The sequence below is a fragment of the Salvia hispanica genome, chromosome 4 (assembly GCF_023119035.1).
Source record: "Salvia hispanica cultivar TCC Black 2014 chromosome 4, UniMelb_Shisp_WGS_1.0, whole genome shotgun sequence".
Taxonomy (NCBI): domain Eukaryota; kingdom Viridiplantae; phylum Streptophyta; class Magnoliopsida; order Lamiales; family Lamiaceae; genus Salvia; species Salvia hispanica.
The window spans coordinates 27,925,358-27,941,562 of NC_062968.1; the positions used below are offsets into that span (position 1 = coordinate 27,925,358).

The window sequence follows — 16,205 nt, forward strand, 5'->3', positions numbered from 1 at the left end:
CTCATAAGAGCATCCTTAACGCGGATGGGTCGGGCCACAACTCGCGAGTCCCGGCCCGGGAATAGCGTTGGAGCATGGTGAGTCACGGCCTGGGCCGGTCCCGGGGCCGCAGTTGCGTCCCTGGGCCGCTCCCGGGGTCCGGCCCGGCCTAGGGTTATCTGCTACGGGACGGGCCGCAAACCGCCAAATTTTATTTTTTTTTCCTTTTTTCGATTTTTTTTTTGCCTATTTATACTCATTTCTTCAACATTCTTCCACCAATTTCTCCATTTCTATCCTCTAAATTATTTCAATATTTTTTCTAGGAATTGAAATTTTTTTTTTCTAGGTCTTAATAATTTTTTTTTAGGATTTGTAATTTTTTATTTTTCGACTGAACAATGAATTTTCCCGATTTTAATTGTTCAGCGTATTCTATTTTATGATTAAAATATGTTGTAGTTGTGAATAGTGCAAATGAATAGTTGTGGCCTGAGTTGTGGCCTGCGGGGTTAATGGAGTTGTGGCCTGGAACCTCTAATTTGAGGGAATGATGACGTGGAGGGGACTTGCGGCCCAAATCCAGGACGGGGTTAAGGATGCTCTAATGTTAGCAGTTTCTAGGCTAGTAGAAGTTCATGTGGTGAAGAAACTTACATAGAGAGAGTGAGATCAAGTCATGGAATATGAATAGATGATAGATGTTAGAAAAATACTCAAATAATTCGGTGTTTAATGGAGTAGTATATAAGCACTTGTATTATACTCTCTCCGTTTTATAGTAATGGAATTATTTTGTCATTTTGATACGTTCCATAGTAATAGAGTCCGTTTCATAGTAATAGAATTATTTTGCCATTTTGATACGTTCCATAGTAATAGAGTCATTTCTCTTTTTAGTAAAAGTCAACATATTTTTCACACCTACTTTATTCTCTCTTACTTTTTTTCTCTCTTCATCTTTCTACCTTTTTCATTTTACACTTTATTATCCCTTTAATTAATTCACCTAACACAATTTGTCTTAATCTATATGCTGAAAAAATAGTCTCCATTACTATGGAACGGAGGAATAATTTACTTTCATAAAAATCATTAGTTGTCGTTTCAAACTAGAGAAACGTATATGGAAAAGGAAAATGTTACATTTGCAAAACTTTCATTTACTTACTTTATGAAGAGATAAAAAGTTGATGTCCCTACGAAAATCAAATCAACCGTCACACACGTATCAACTTTTTTCATCTTTTTAATAATTACATCTACGAAAATGAAATCATCCACACATACACCTCTTTCTACACTGTTTTTTTCCAAAATTACATCTGCAACCACATGGAGTACTATTTCTTTGTCCACAACTTTATTCATCTTAAAATAATTGAATCCACCCTTCTTTCTTACTCACTCAACTCCATCTGAAGATGGCAGCTTTGGATGAATCAATTCTGGCTAAGGCAAGTCTCCTCTTTAATTTATGAACAATAACATTTTTCAAATTTTCAGTCACTTATTCTTGTGATTGTGATTGTTATTGTTATATCGTTCTTGTTCAAATATCTACTCCAATTTTATATACAAGAAAAATAAATTTTGAATTCGAACAATTTCCTCTATTATATTGATACATTTTAAAGTACGTGCATTGGTGAAATACTTATAATCCAATTGCTATTGATACATTTTAATAAATTGTTTGAGCATGCTATAAGTAGATCCTTTTAATTTTACTGGCTGAATATACATGCTGAAGAAAAGAGTTATCCATGGAAGGTTATAAATAAATGAATTATGTGAGAACAATTTAATAGAAATATAGAATACAAATGGATATATTAATTTTATTTTTTGCAGATGAATCGTCGTTGTATGATCATAAACTACGGTGGCGAGTGGAGAGGGTGTGATTACATAGGTGGAGATGAAGAGCTTTTGTTGATTCCATTAGGAGGAATATCTCGTGCTGCTTTAATAGAAGAGATTCATCACATTCTAAATCACAACCAAAAGCAGTGTGATTGTTTGTTGTTTTGTCTGATCGAGCTCGGCGAGACTAGGAAGGTCAAATTGAGAATAAAAAACGACGTCGATCTAAGCTACATGTTTGCAACATTTCAAAACCCTCTTTTGTATGTTGTTCTAAACCCAAAGGGGACTCTTTCATCGTCACTTGGAGATGATCCGGACTACAGCTTAGACCATGTTTGGTAGATATGATAAGGCCATTTTCATCGTCACTTGGAGATGATCCGGACTACAGCTTAGGCCATGTTTGGTAGATATGATAAGGCCATTTTCATCGTCACTTGGAGATGATCCGGACTAAAGCTTAGGCCATATTTGGTAGATATGATAAGGCCATGTTATAATTGTTAAACTAATATTTGATAGCTATGTTAAATTATATTATGGCGTATATTTATTTATAGGCCCGCCTAAGGCCCGCATGAGTTCTCCCATTCTTCAAGATAAATAATCCACCAAATTTGTTCAGTATATATATCCTAGATAAGGCCAATAATCAACTGAATTTACTTTAATACCCTTCCTCACTCCCATTCTCTCCCAACCACTTCATTCTCTGGTTCTCCACATAATCTCTCTCTCTCTAGCCTCCAAACCCCATTCTCATTCCTCACATTGTTATATCTCTCTAACCCCACTCAACCTCTTCTTCTCCCTTCTCTCTTTCTCTCTTAAGATCCCCAACCACACATAATTTGCATATCTCTCCAGCATATGAAATGAGTTTCTCAGATCTCCCCTCCTCTGATGTTAATCTGGAAAGCGCCAAACCAATAGAGAAAACAAAGGCATGAACCACATCGGAGTTGGGGTCCATTTCAAACATCAATGTACCTATCAAGATGGTGTCCAAATGCTCTTCTAAGATAACCATTGTCTTCATCGTCAAAAGAGCTTCTCGTGAGTACCTTACACGCCTCAATCAGAGCCCGGATGAAGAAGTTATGGTTGTTTTACGAAAGCCGCGCAGTCCAACGAGCAAAACGCCCGACTCCAGAGAGTTTGCCCGACTTGGGTGAGGAAAATGCCCGACCCGGGCGTTTTCTGCCAGTTGCGTTTTTGAACACTTTTTGTCCCTCTTTTTTAGCACTTTTATCCTCTTGTATAAATACCTATGTCTAGGGTTTTTGTTATAAGACTTTGAACATTGTTGAAGAACAAAGACTCCATTTGTGAGCACCCATCTTCATTTTGAAGATTTCTCAAAATCTCTTGTGGTTGCATTCCAATCTATTGTCGGGCTTAGGTTGAATGTTAAGGTATGCTTGCTAGTTCTTGTGTTGCTAGTTGGTGGAGCCATTAGGTTTTTGTTTGTGAAAGTAGCCATTGAGTTTTCTTTCTTGAGCTTTAACCTAAATCCTAACACTTATCATCTTCTTCTTCTTCCTCATCTTTTTCCTTGTTATATTTCTTGTTTGGGTTGTTGGTTAGTGTTGCAAGAACAAATCCGGGCACATATGTTTCTTGAATCAACAAGATTCTCATCATTTGGTATCAGAGTCAAGTTCTTGTTCTTGTAAAGATTGTTGTATTGTTGTACTTTTTGTAATGGCCCTAAAGAAGAATTGAAAAACCGGATTTGGGAACAAATCCTTTCGAACAGAAGGAGAGGATGATACGAATCCGGGTAGCGCTAAACCAAGGAAAATGAGGTGAAAGAGGTGACGAAGAGCCAAGCCGCAACTGGGGTCAGATTCGCCTATCCATACGATGTCCAAATGCTCGTCATAGTCGTCAAAGACCACCATTGTCTTCGTCATCGAAAGAGCTTCGCGTGAGTACCTTGCACGCTTCAATCGGAGCTCGGATGAGGAAGTTACGGTAATTTTGCAAAAAGTCGCGTAGTCCAGAAAGTTCGCGCGGGCGGGACAAATCGCCCGACCGGGCGTTTTATGTCCGAGAAGACTTCGAAAGAAGGGATTTTGAATTATTTTGAGTGCCTTTTCATTTTCCAACTCTAGTTTGAGTGACCTTTCACCTCCTAATCATCCACATCTATAAATAGGGTCTTTTGTATTACTTGTAATTGATTAGATTGAGTTTAGATAAAAAAGAGTGTCTCCTTTGTAAGATGATGAGAATCTCCAAAATTAGCCCAAGACTTGTTCCTGTAAAAGCAACACAATTAGAAACACAAACTAAAAACACTACAACAATAACATAAAAACACATTACATTGAAACTTAAATAAATATTATACCAAAAATGATATGTGTTCCATTCCACAAAAAGATAGAACAAAATAGATGGGAGGAGGGGGATCGAAATGAAAGAAATTGAGGAGTGAACAAATGACCTCTTGGAGACCGAAAGACCTCCACCAAAAAGATGATGACAACCCTTGGCAACTTTCATCCAAGTAACCATTTAAATCGACTCACTCGCTAGCTACACGACACTAGGGTATACTTTCGTTCGAGCTCCGCCACTAGAGGTATACTCTTTCGAGCTCCGCCCCTAGAGGTATACTCTCACTCAAGCTCCGCCACTAACTACATTGTGCTAGTTGTGAATTTACCAAGTGGCTAACCCCGAGCCAACCACCAAGTAACCATAGCCCGGCCATAGATGTTTCCAAAAGTTCGTCTCACCCATCTCTTTCAAAGTCTATATACAAAATAATATGGGAAAATATATGAAATATGATCAAATGATACATATCAGTTATAATATGGCATTGTGCATTTACTGCAAAAACAAATTCCAATTGGTCCTTGTTAAACACAGATGGGTCAATAAAATAAAGGATATTTAAATTCTAATTTTACTTATGAACTTTAAATTTATCGATAAGTTACTAAATTTTATGTTTATTGCAGTCAATTAAAATTTAAAATTTACATGACATTATTGGACGTCAGCTAAAATCACATCATATTATAGACAATGAAGCATTGAGCGGCGGCCTAAGCCTCGTCTGGGAATTCTGGTAGCCCTTGAGAGTAGGGATCTAGTTAGGAATCTGTATTGTATGTGAATAAGTATAGACATCTTGCTTATTCTAACATATTAATTAGGTTATATTGTGTTCATGTTCTTGTTCTAACTATTTATCCCGAGATTAGTAAATAGTAGTACCATATTTCTTGTTCTAACTGCAGAAATAAAACAAGCCAATAACGCGGACTTGCTAACCTTATATTGCAGGGCCATGACTAGAGAATTGTGTGGGTTTTAGTGAATAGCAGAGCAAGCAACACAAACAGTTTATTTACTAAATTTATGCAAAATGAGATTGCATTGCTTTTTTTTTTGTATTTAATTAATCATGCAATTTTCAATTTAAAAATTATTCACTTTTAGTTTTCATTAATGAAAATGAAATATTTTTCGTAATATGACAACTAACGTGATTATAGTAGGAGTAATATAGAAAAACATATACTATGTGAATAATTACAGAAGGGCAAAATGGTGTGAAGAAAGCACATCAAGAAATGATGTAGCGAATTGTATCGCAAAAAAGGCTCGAAATTGCAAACCCTAATTCTGATATGAGAGACACATTCTCTCTCCTCGTCCTCAACATCACTTTCCGTACTCACTCTACGCTCCTTGTCTGTTTTACTTGGCTTTTCTTTGCTAATTATTTTTGGATTATTCAGGTACTTCAGCTGATATTTGATAAGGTGGTCGACGTGTTCATTCCTCAAAAAGAATATGAGGGTTTTATTGTTTTGAATTCCGTTTTAATATGCGGTGCAATACTCTTTTTTTGAAACCAGAACTGGGGACTCCAGGGGTTTTGCATTTGTGCGATATAAGTATCAAGATGAGGCTCAAAAGGCTGTTGAGAAGCTAGATGGTGAGTTTGGAGAAAATGGAAATTAGTTTGCGTAATACTCATACTCCACTTCTATGGAAATTAGTTTTACGATTTTAAGTTTCATTTATTTAAATGACGTATGGATTCCTCTGCGGAAACCAAAATCTGATGGATGATTGTGGTTTTGATCAGTGATAAAGGTAGAATTGAGGAACCTGCTTACAAGTCTAGTGGCAGTCCTCGTCCAAGGTATACATGTCGCCTTTTTCAATTTGAGTGTTTGTGTCATGTGTCACTTGGGTGTAAGCATGTTTCAGTGTTTACTAAATACATATATGCTACTGTATTGCTGTTTTACTCCTTTTGATGTTATTAACAGATCATGATTTTGCATTTTTGCTTCTTCTCTGACTTACCAAACTTTATTCGATAAACTGTTTTTCTTAGCTTGGCTAAAGTCTCATTATATTTCCTTGTGCATATTTCCAATTAGTCGAAGAAAAATTTTAGTCCTAATCTTTTTTGGGTGGCTGCCTTTTTCCATTTGTTAAGATTTTTAGCTAATCAAAGTTGTTAGTGTATAAATTAAGTTTTATGTTCAGGGATGATGGCAGGGATAGGGATTACAGGAGGAGCAGCCAAAGTGGCAGAGGAAGAAGTGAGCGCGAGTCTCATCGTGGCAGGCACAGGGATTCTCGCTATCGAAGCAGGAGCCGAAGCCGTAGTGTAAGTCCTGGCTATCGCAGAGAACGTGGTAGAGGAAAGTATGATGATGGTGAGAGACGTAGAAGAAGTCGTTCTTATGGAAGGTACTCTTTTAAATATTAGTAATAGCATGTGTGACAATGCTTTTTGCTGTTTTATACAATTTCTTAATATTTTTTTCCGGTAAATATGGTAGTGCCTCTCCTGTTCGTCGAAGTCTCAGTCCTCGGAGAACTCCTTCCCCAAACAAATCACCTCTATCTAGGGAAGGAAGTCCGGATGTTCGTAATGCCAAAATCGAACGATCTGCCAGTCCCCCTAAGAGTCTCTCTCCTCGTGGCCGTCGTGATTCTCGAAGCCCGTCTCCACATGATGAGGCTGATGTTAGTATTCCCCCTACCTTGTATCCTGCACGTGGCAAGTTATTCTTCTCTGTCTGATCATTTATTTCGTCTTTCTCCAGGAATAATGGATTGGCAGCATCTGCTTCTTGAGTAATTTGACCTATCATCATACGGTGGTTGCTATCAATGCTTTTCCGGAAGATCTTTCATCAGTTTGAATACCTATGCATTGTACTAGACTTGCTTTGTTTTATGTTAGATTCTGCTCCAGAGTAATGGTTTGGTATCAGTCTAAACTCTATTATCTTTCTTAGGTGGACTGAGCTCTATTTGGTAGATTTTTGTTTCCTGATATGAATGTGTGCCATTGAACATCTCACTCATATGAAGTCTATTTTTGCCTTCTATAGTTTGTGAACGTGAGGTAGTTGCTGATTGGCAAGATGATGCAGCAGTCATCGATGCTGCTTTTACATTGCTGTTGATTGTTATGATTTCTTGCTGGTGATGATGATATAAGGTTTGTGTACAGCTCTCTGAGCATGTCATTATCTGTGAGGATAATAGGTATATATGCTTGTTATTCTATAATCACATTTGATTTCCCAATATCATCACTTCTTTATGGAATTTGATTTTGCTGATAACATTGTAAGACTTCTCGACGATGGTAAGATGTGAACTTGCTAGGTTATTCACATTATTTTGCTCTTACAATTTTGTGCTTTGGAGATATTGATTCATTGGCTGAACATTACCTCACTTTGTGCTGATATCGGTTACTCTGTTACAGCACATGAGATTGTGGCTGTAGCTGTGAGGTACCCGTTGTAGATCGATTGTTGCTGATAGCTATAGAAGCTGATGCTGCTTTTTGATGAATGCTTTTAGTAGCTGTGTTGCAGTTGGATGCATGGACCTGCTTTATTGTGAAATTTTACTACTTGGAATGGCATCCAGTCCTTATTTGTTACCCTCTCCTTTTTTGTTGTTCCATTGTGTACATAAATTAGTCTGATCTGAGCCCAATTTTTTATTTTAAGCTTTTTGTGTGATATGAACACTCCTTTTGGTTCTTTTACTCTTTGATTAATCATTGGATAAATCAAGTTTCAGGCTTGTGGTTATATCACTAAACTTAAGGTTGTGGATTCATTCTCTCTTGATTTGCTGTGTTTTTTAATGATTCTAAATTCTAATATGTTTGCATTGTGATTGTGCTTTTACGTTATAGGGCTAATAGTAAGAAAATACAACTATTAAGGCAACTGCATCAATCTGTCGCATAATCCGCTACTGCAGCACCCCGCCCTAAGCCCAGTCCTTAGTCCATGCCCTATGCATCGTCCGCGGACTATGCACACATTTTTGCATAGTCCGGCCTATCGTCCGCCCCATTGCAGGGGTAAGGACGATAGTTCGGCCTATGCAAACATTTTTCATTTTTTTAAAATTTTTTGTATTTTCTTCTATATACATCATCAATTTTTTTACTTCATTTCACACCTTTCACTCCACTCTCTTCCCCATCTCAATCTCTCTAAATTCAATAATGAATTTCGACGATTTCCATGTTTGCAAGCATAAAATGTAAAAAATAAAAAATAAATATTGACAATAAGATATGTCTTTAATTTATGGTATTTTTATATTTTTATTCTTGCTAATTGATATATTTGCAAACTTAAAAAAATAGGATTAATGAATTTTTGTAGTGTTTAAATATTCAAATAATAAATAAAATGTTTAGGGCGGGGCTTAGGGCGGGCTATAGTCCGCCCCATTGTCATTTCAATATCAATGAGGTTAGGGGTGGGGATTCGGTCCCCAACCGATTAGTTGGTTAACCGAATCCCATATTTTCTAAAATTAAGAACCGAAATTGAACCCTTTATCGGTTCGATTATTTGAGAAACCGATCGGTTCGGTCTTCGATTCCACCGAAGGAACCGAACTCAAGTGGAATACATTAAGTAAAAAAAAAAAGTTTGTTATTGCTGGGATTTGTTCCTTGGTGGGGTTGATGGAGAAGGAGAGATTCAACAAAGGCCTTCCCCTAGCTCTTCTATTTCAATATCATCTAATGTCTCGACATTGAGCTCTGGCTGGTTGCTAACTATTGCTTGAAGGAGTGATTTAGACATTGTATTACCATTCTGCAATACAAATAAAAAATTATTTAAATTTGAAGTTAAGAAGCATGAATCATGATGGACTATATGTTAAATATGCTCACTGGAAAAGTATGTGATTGCTACTTCAAATAAATATATTCTTAAATATTCGGAACTCCGAACTTCCAATGAAATTAAATTCCTTAAATATTCAGTTTGGTCAATTGAGTTCAAAGTAAATTACTAAATTCTTATTTCCAAATCCGTAATCTACATGACTACATGTGTATATGTTAAAATTTAAATCACATTCACATTATTCTTATTCCATAATTGATAATTGAGAAGGTTAATCTACATGCAAACGACAAATATGTTAAATTATTGTAGTTAATAGTGTAAAACCTCAAATTCAACCATACATAATTACATATTACACGCATACCTTCAAAGTTCGAACAACGGCGTGGAGAGAAGAGGATGAAATCGGAGTCGTCGCCTCCTCGTTGCAGCGGTATGGAGTGAAGAGAAGTAGAGAACGGTTCCAGTGAGAGAAAGATAGGAATGCAGCGGCGGTTTTACAGTAGGTTTTTAACTTTTTACATTCCTTTTTAGTTTTTACTCTTCTAAAATCAATGTATAAAATAAATATTAAAATTAAATATTAAATCAAACGGTTATTCGGTTCTTGGTTAGAACCGAGAACCGCCTAAATCCTAGACCCACTAACCGAAACCGAATATTGACTTTATTTTTTCAGTTCTCAATTAATCAAGAACCGAAAAATAAGGTTCAACCAAAAACCGTTTCCCCACCCCTAAATGAGGTATATCAAAATAATTGAATTCAATTTAAATCAAAGTATCTACAGAATCTTGAGAGTTGATTCTTAAGATATTTAAGAACACTTGTTTGAATTAAATGAGCACTTAATGTATATGTTTTTCTTTGTTAATAAGGGGGTCCAGAATTTTCAAATCACCATTATAAAATCAGTTTCAATAATTTTTGGCAATACTGAGAATTACTTTAGCAATAAAAGTGAAACCAATTTAATTTTAGGGGTAATTACATGTTTCGTACAAAATGTTTTACCTTTGTTTCAATTTATTACTAAAAGTATTAAATTTACATATTTCATACAAAAATTTATTAAGTGTATCAAAACAATACATTCCATTAAGTCCCTACTAACTCCGTTAATTCCTATTACATCATACATGCAAAAAGTTTCACCAATGTTTCAAATTAGTACAAAAAATTTAAATTAAAACATTCTATTAATTATTTCAAACACAATTATTTTTATTACTCAAAAAATTAAAAACACATAAAAAAAATCACCATTCTTTACCATTAAATTAGTGAATTGCATTTTATTGTCGAAGCTTACAACTAAAAAGATATTGAATGGCATAATTTTTTAAACCACGATCAACAGTGAAAATTTTTGTATGTATGATGTAATAGGAATTATGTATGAAACATGTAAGTTTAAAACCTTTAGTACTAATTTGAAATATTAGTGAAACTTTTTGTATGTATAATGTAATAGGAATTAACGGTGTTAGTAGAGACTTAACGGAATGTATTGTTTTGATACATTGAATAAACTTTTTGTATGGAATATATAAACTTAATATTTTTTATACTAATTTAAAACATTTTGTATAAAATACGTAAGTACCTCTAATTTTGAGGGGTGGCTGGACCCGGAATTAGTTAATCAAAATTGATTGGCTCTTCTACGATGACGAGACGAACCCTAACCCTAAACCCCCAAATTTTGGGTAATGTCTCATTGTTGAATCTAAGCCAAATTGCTCTGGCGCTGTATGAATATGGTATTGTTTCTGCGCAAGAATTTGGGTGGTTTAATTTCGAAGCAAAATTCATCACTCTGCAAATACAATGTTTCTCTCCCTCTGTTGCTCCGCAATTTATCGGCGTCGCCGGAGAGAGAAGTAGTCACCCCCGGCGCGGTTCACCATGTCCTGGTGAACAAACACGATTTCTCTCCCGAAATCGCTTCAGCGGTCTCCTCCGCTCTGAGCCGATTCAGATCCCTCCAAAATGCCGATTCGATTCTCAGTCTCCTCGAAGAGAAGCGCTTTTCGAGTAGTCAGCTGCAGAGAATCGTGACAATCTATCCTGAGATTCTGGCGGCAAGAGCTGATGCCGTCAGGCACAAGATCAAAATCCTCAGGGACTTCGGCTTTTCTGCCGAGGAGATTGCCAAGATAATGTCGTGCAGTAACGCGATTCAACATTCAAGCGCGGAGAAGAAGATCATCCCGCAGCTCGCCACGCTCAAGGGCATGTTGGGATCCAACGACGAGGTGATAGGGCTGGTGAAGAGATCCGTGTGGTATATGACTGTGGATTTGGAGAAAATCTTCCTCCCAAATGTTGATTTCTTAAGGAGCTGTGGAGTAACTACAGAGGGTATACGCGTATTTCTGCATAATTACCCGCGTTGCCTCTTGTTGAAGCCTGATTTGATGAGGAAGGCGGTGGAGAGGGCGACGGAGATGGGGGTCGATCAAAGGAGCAAGACTTTTGTCCATGCTGTTCGTGCTATTGCTTCGCGTAGCAAACAGAGTTTGGAGCTCAAGATGCAGGGCTTTCGTGATATGGGAGTCTCGGAGAGTGAGATATTAGTGATGTTTAGGAGGGCGCCCACGGCTTTCTGCATTTCGTTGGACAAGATGAAGGAGATCAAGAGTCTCCTGCTAGCTACCGGGAGGTACGAGATGTGTGATCTGATCAGTGATCCGTCGACATTCATGTGCAGCGTTGAGAAGAGGTATAAGCCGCGGCTGCAAGTCTTGGAGATGTTGGAGAGTAAGGGTCTGATTGAGAAATGGCCTGCTTTATCATCGATTTGCAGATGGACAGATAAGAGGTTTGTGGAGAAATTTGTGAGGCCTTATTCAGATGAACTTGGTGAAGTATGTGGTGCATTTAAGGGTAGTAAGAAAAGCAAGAAGTGATAGTTTGCTTTTAACATTTTGAGAATGTTGGCATTGTGTTCTTGTTGAAGGGTATAAATCCTAACAAATTTCTTAGCCTTGTTACTTTGTTAGGTTAGCATTGGGTGATGAGAGTAAAGTGTTTTGCAGTCCTGTAAAGGAGCTAACAATAATAAAAAAATTATCATGCTACTCTGTGTTCGAGCCAAGCTGATCAAGTCTGGTTCGTTTCTTTTCGAGCCGAGCCTCGAGGTTTAACTGATAATTCGAGATTCCTATTGAGCCTTATTCAGATCAACTAGGTGAAGTGTGTGTTGCACAGCAGGGACAGAACCAGAAATATAAATTAGCCAATGCTAAAATTTAATAAAAACCAATATTATTTAAAATAATAATAATAATAATATTTAAAAAAGTAATTTATTGGTATACTATGCAGTTTTAAAATAAAAATATGCAATCAAATTTGGCAAACAAGTGATCATGTAGTAAGAAGTTATGATAAAAAAAGGCACCACATCATCATCATTTTATTAAAAACAACTAAATTTAAATTAAAAACAAAAAGGAATTAAACATCGGCTATATACAAAAATTCTTTTTATTAAAAAAAAAAAAAATTACTTTAAATTTAAAAAAAAAATAATAAAACCAAAAAACATGTGCAGCCCCGACCTTCTTTAAACCCTTTGGAGGATAGGATCCAAAACCCCGCAAAATTTTAAAAGGCGCGGCTTTTCTGAGGACCCCCTTGTCGTTGGGGTGGCCCGCCCCTGGCCCGCCGGCTTCATCGTCTTTGGGCCCCATTAGTCAATTGTACACCCCCCCGACTATCAGGGTGAAAAAATTTAGCGGAAGGGGAAAATTGGTTTTCCCCGGGTTAAAAAACCCTTTTTTGGGGTGTGTAGGAAAATCCCGGGAAAGGGATTCGGGCCCCCGGTAAAGGGAAGGGCGGCGAAAATGGAGAAGGATAAAGGGCCACTGGCCCCGAGGACATCGTTACCGAGGGTTTTCTTCATTATTTTTAAGAACACGTTTTCGCTAACCATCATTAGCTTCTAAACAAGTACCAGCTCTTCATTGTGCATGATAATACAGGCATACATTATAGAAATAATGCAGTCGACATGCCACAAACGCGTTGGACCCCTAATTGCCGCCCATCGAGCCTGGAGCACACCAAATGCGCGCTCCACGTCCTTTGATGCACTTTTTATTTGCACTAAAAATACTTGCAAGTATACAAGGTAGATCTAGTATAGCTAAAGGTCAGTACCGGGATATTGAACACGGGGAATATAATTGCAACTGACTATCATGTACTAAGCGTTAAATACTATCTAGAAAAACAAAAGTTTTGGGTTTTAAACTAAATAAAGTAAAACAATAAGGGCAAAGAAGATAGAATTAGGCAAATAGAGGAATTTCAAGGATAATGATTTCACTAACTCTTTAGTTATTCTAATTAGTTCTACGTTCATCCGACTCAAGTTTTACCACGATCTCTCCCTATCATGCATCAATACTCATGTCACAATTATTGTATGAACATATAAGATAAACCAATCAAAGCTATCACCGATCAAAGATTGACAATAATCAAGGTAACGACCAATTAGTCGAACAAAAGTTCAAGAAAAATCAAGTGGAAACGAGTTCTGAACAATAAACATAAAAAGAACTACATAAAAGTCAAATACTATCAAACCTTATAATTCTATTGTTTAGCAATCCATAGACAGATGAACTAAAACAATAATTAAAGTACGATACATGAAATAAACAAACAAAACCCAAGGATGAATCTTGAAGTCTCCATGTTCCTCTTGTCTTGCTTCAATCTCCAAGAATGATGATGGAATGATGGATGAAGGAATTAGGGTTGGAGAATGGAGGGTGAAGCCATGAGGGCTCCCCTTTTGGGGGCTATCAATTGGTTGAATTCTATGAATGAGGTTATGGGGTATATATAGGCTTGAGAAAGATTTAAATTTGGTAATAAGTTTCCTCCAAGCATTAGGAAAGATGTAATTTTCGTTTCCTTCACAAGGTAATATCTTATTTCCTTCTTCAAATTTCTGTCTAGAACAGCCATAACTCTCTCCACAGAACTCTGATTGAGGTGATCCTTGTACCATCCTGAAGATCTTTTCAAGACGAAGAGAATGGTGTGTAGAACGCCCTGATCGGACTTCAGGATCGCCGGAAAATTGAGTTTGAAGACAGTTGTCGCGCACCACGTTTTTGTGGCGGGCCGCCGCACCTTGGCAGGCGGTCGCCGCGCGTAGTCCAGAAGCTTCTGACTCCTTGTGGCGGTCGCCACGCACTTCCCGGCAGTGCCGGGCGTGTCTTTGTCTCCGCTAAGCGCCGGCGGTCGCCGGACGCCACCTGAAGCTCTCCAGATTTCCTACTTTGCGTTTTAACTCCCTTTTTAGGCTCAAATATGCACATTTTTCACAAAACATGTCAAAATATCGAAATAGATAAAATATGCAAATAATAGACATGTAATGCAATTTTGACATTAAAAACGGACCACAAAATGGCCTTAAAATAGTATTGTAGTGGATGCTCTTAAAAAATGATTTGTTGAGCATTCTTGAGAATGTTGGATTATGAAATTAATGAGGAAGTTCTCTAGTTTTGAGAGGTGGGAAATGTCTTTTTAATGATTAGTGTCGGTTATTATTGGACTGTCTTTGTGCTAAATGTTGGTGAGGCTCTCAATTTTTTAAGTCAGTAATAAGTATTTAAACAAATGGGAATGTGATAAGAATTTGTTCATGGATTGATTCTTGGTTGACAAAAATGACAAGAATTTGGTCACATTTAGTAGAAGAACAAGAAAAAGGAGTTAACAAGAATACATATATATCACTATGAAATGTGAGAGCTAAAGCAACAAAACTACTCATACAACACACCAAAAAATGGTGTAAAGAAACCTCACTTTCACAGGCAAAATGTATCATTATCAACCCAAAATTATCATCATTATCTTGTCCCAAGTTACACACCCTTTGCTACAAACAAGTGGCCAACTTCATCTAAGTAAGGCCTCACAAACCTCTCATAGAAATACAGATCCGGTACACTGCACAATGTGGCCAAACTAGGCCTCTTCTTGATCAACATCTTATCTTCCAAAGCAGCCACAACCTGCATCCGCGGCCTAAACCTATTCTCAATGCTGCAACAGAAACACAATGGGTATGCAACAACGCTCGCCATATCATACTTCCCCAAGGAAAGCACCACACTCTTCACCGCCTCCATCTTCTTCACGGACGCAGCAAAGGCCGGGGGATACTTGCTGAAGCCACTCACAATGTCAGCATCCGAGAACCCCAAACTCCGAAAAGCCTGCAGCTTGCGCTCCCAAACCTCATCGCTCATCGAGGCAATGACCCTCACAGCATGAATGTACAACCTTGACCCTGGCTGAGCCCCAAACTCCTCTGCCCTCTCCGCGGACCTCCTAACATTTTCGGGCTTCTGCAGCAGAAATCTCGGGAAGGAGTGCATCCCCGCGATGATCTGCTCCATGGGGACGCCACGGCTCTTCAAGAACTCGATGTTTGGCACCATACATTTGTCCAAATCATTGATCAAGAACCTCCCACTCTTCATCAAGAGCTTCCCAACACTAGCATCCGATCCCAACAAACCCCTGAGCAAAGATAACGCAGGGATCAGTGATTTATCAGTGCTGCGGTATAAAATCGAAGCATTACCCGCCAACAGATCGGCAATGTCGTTGTTGGAGAGCCCCAGCTCTTGGAAAATCTTGATCTTGGGCTTCACTGATTTCTCGAGATCAGCAGAGAGGAACGAAGGGTTGTATTTCACGATTCTCTCCAAATGGGAGCTCGAAAAGTCGTTTTTTTCGAGAAATGAGAAAAGGGAATCGGATTTTTTCCGGCTCTTTATACGGTTTATGACGGCGGCGGCTTCCGCAGCTGCTTCGGGAGAGAAATTGTGGCTGTGAAACAGAAAATCGTAAACTGCTGGATTGATTGAGGGTTTCCTATCGAGAGATGTGGAAAATGGAACCCTAGATTTGCAGAAATGCAGGGAATTCCTCAATAATAAATTTACGAAGTCTCTGCGCAAAATTGGAACCATAATTACCAGAAAAGGAGCGAAAAATTGAATAGCTGAATGTTGAATTGTTGATTTTCTGCAAAAGGGGGAAAAATTCGTTGCCTGAGAAGATGAAGCACCGGCGAAGCAAAATCGGCGTCGTTAGGGCTTGAGGATTTAATCCAAGGGTTTAAGAAATTGCCATTAACCCCTTCAA

The 16,205-nt window shown here is 37.8% G+C and overlaps 3 protein-coding genes across 3 annotated transcripts; 2 read left to right on the forward strand and 1 right to left on the reverse strand.

The window, feature by feature from the left end:
- Window positions 1-1,276: 1,276 nt before the first annotated feature.
- On the forward strand, window positions 1,277-2,405 carry LOC125185117. The gene is made up of 3 exons (XM_048081603.1): window positions 1,277-1,436; window positions 1,834-2,186; window positions 2,255-2,405. The coding sequence occupies exons 1-3, from the start codon at window positions 1,404-1,406 to the stop codon at window positions 2,256-2,258; spliced, it is 390 nt and encodes a 129-aa protein (XP_047937560.1). The 5' UTR covers window positions 1,277-1,403; the 3' UTR covers window positions 2,259-2,405.
- Window positions 2,406-10,667: 8,262 nt separating this feature from the next.
- Window positions 10,668-12,097, forward strand: LOC125220038. The gene has a single exon (XM_048122152.1). It carries the CDS (start codon window positions 10,769-10,771, stop codon window positions 11,924-11,926), a length of 1,158 nt encoding a protein of 385 aa, XP_047978109.1. The 5' UTR covers window positions 10,668-10,768; the 3' UTR covers window positions 11,927-12,097.
- Window positions 12,098-14,756: 2,659 nt separating this feature from the next.
- Window positions 14,757-16,205, reverse strand: LOC125219238. Its single transcript, XM_048121152.1, has 2 exons — window positions 16,037-16,205; window positions 14,757-15,959 (listed from the first exon to the last, which is right to left on the reverse strand). The coding sequence occupies exon 2, from the start codon at window positions 15,533-15,535 to the stop codon at window positions 14,915-14,917; it is 621 nt and encodes a 206-aa protein (XP_047977109.1). The 5' UTR covers window positions 15,536-15,959; window positions 16,037-16,205; the 3' UTR covers window positions 14,757-14,914.

What these genes read in the sequence shown, in the direction of transcription:
- LOC125185117 (XM_048081603.1), top strand. Translation starts at nt 1,404, where the DNA reads ATGGCAGCTTTGGATGAATCAATTCTGGCTAAG. An exon ending in ATGAATCAATTCTGGCTAAG is followed by an intron (nt 1,437 to 1,833) that starts GCAAGTCTCCTC and finishes TATTTTTTGCAG; the next exon opens with ATGAATCGTCGTTGTATGAT.
- LOC125220038 (XM_048122152.1), top strand. Translation starts at nt 10,769, where the DNA reads ATGAATATGGTATTGTTTCTGCGCAAGAATTTGGGTGGTTTAATTTCG.
- LOC125219238 (XM_048121152.1), bottom strand. Translation starts at nt 15,535, where the DNA reads ATGAAGAGTGGGAGGTTCTTGATCAATGATTTGGACAAATGTATGGTG.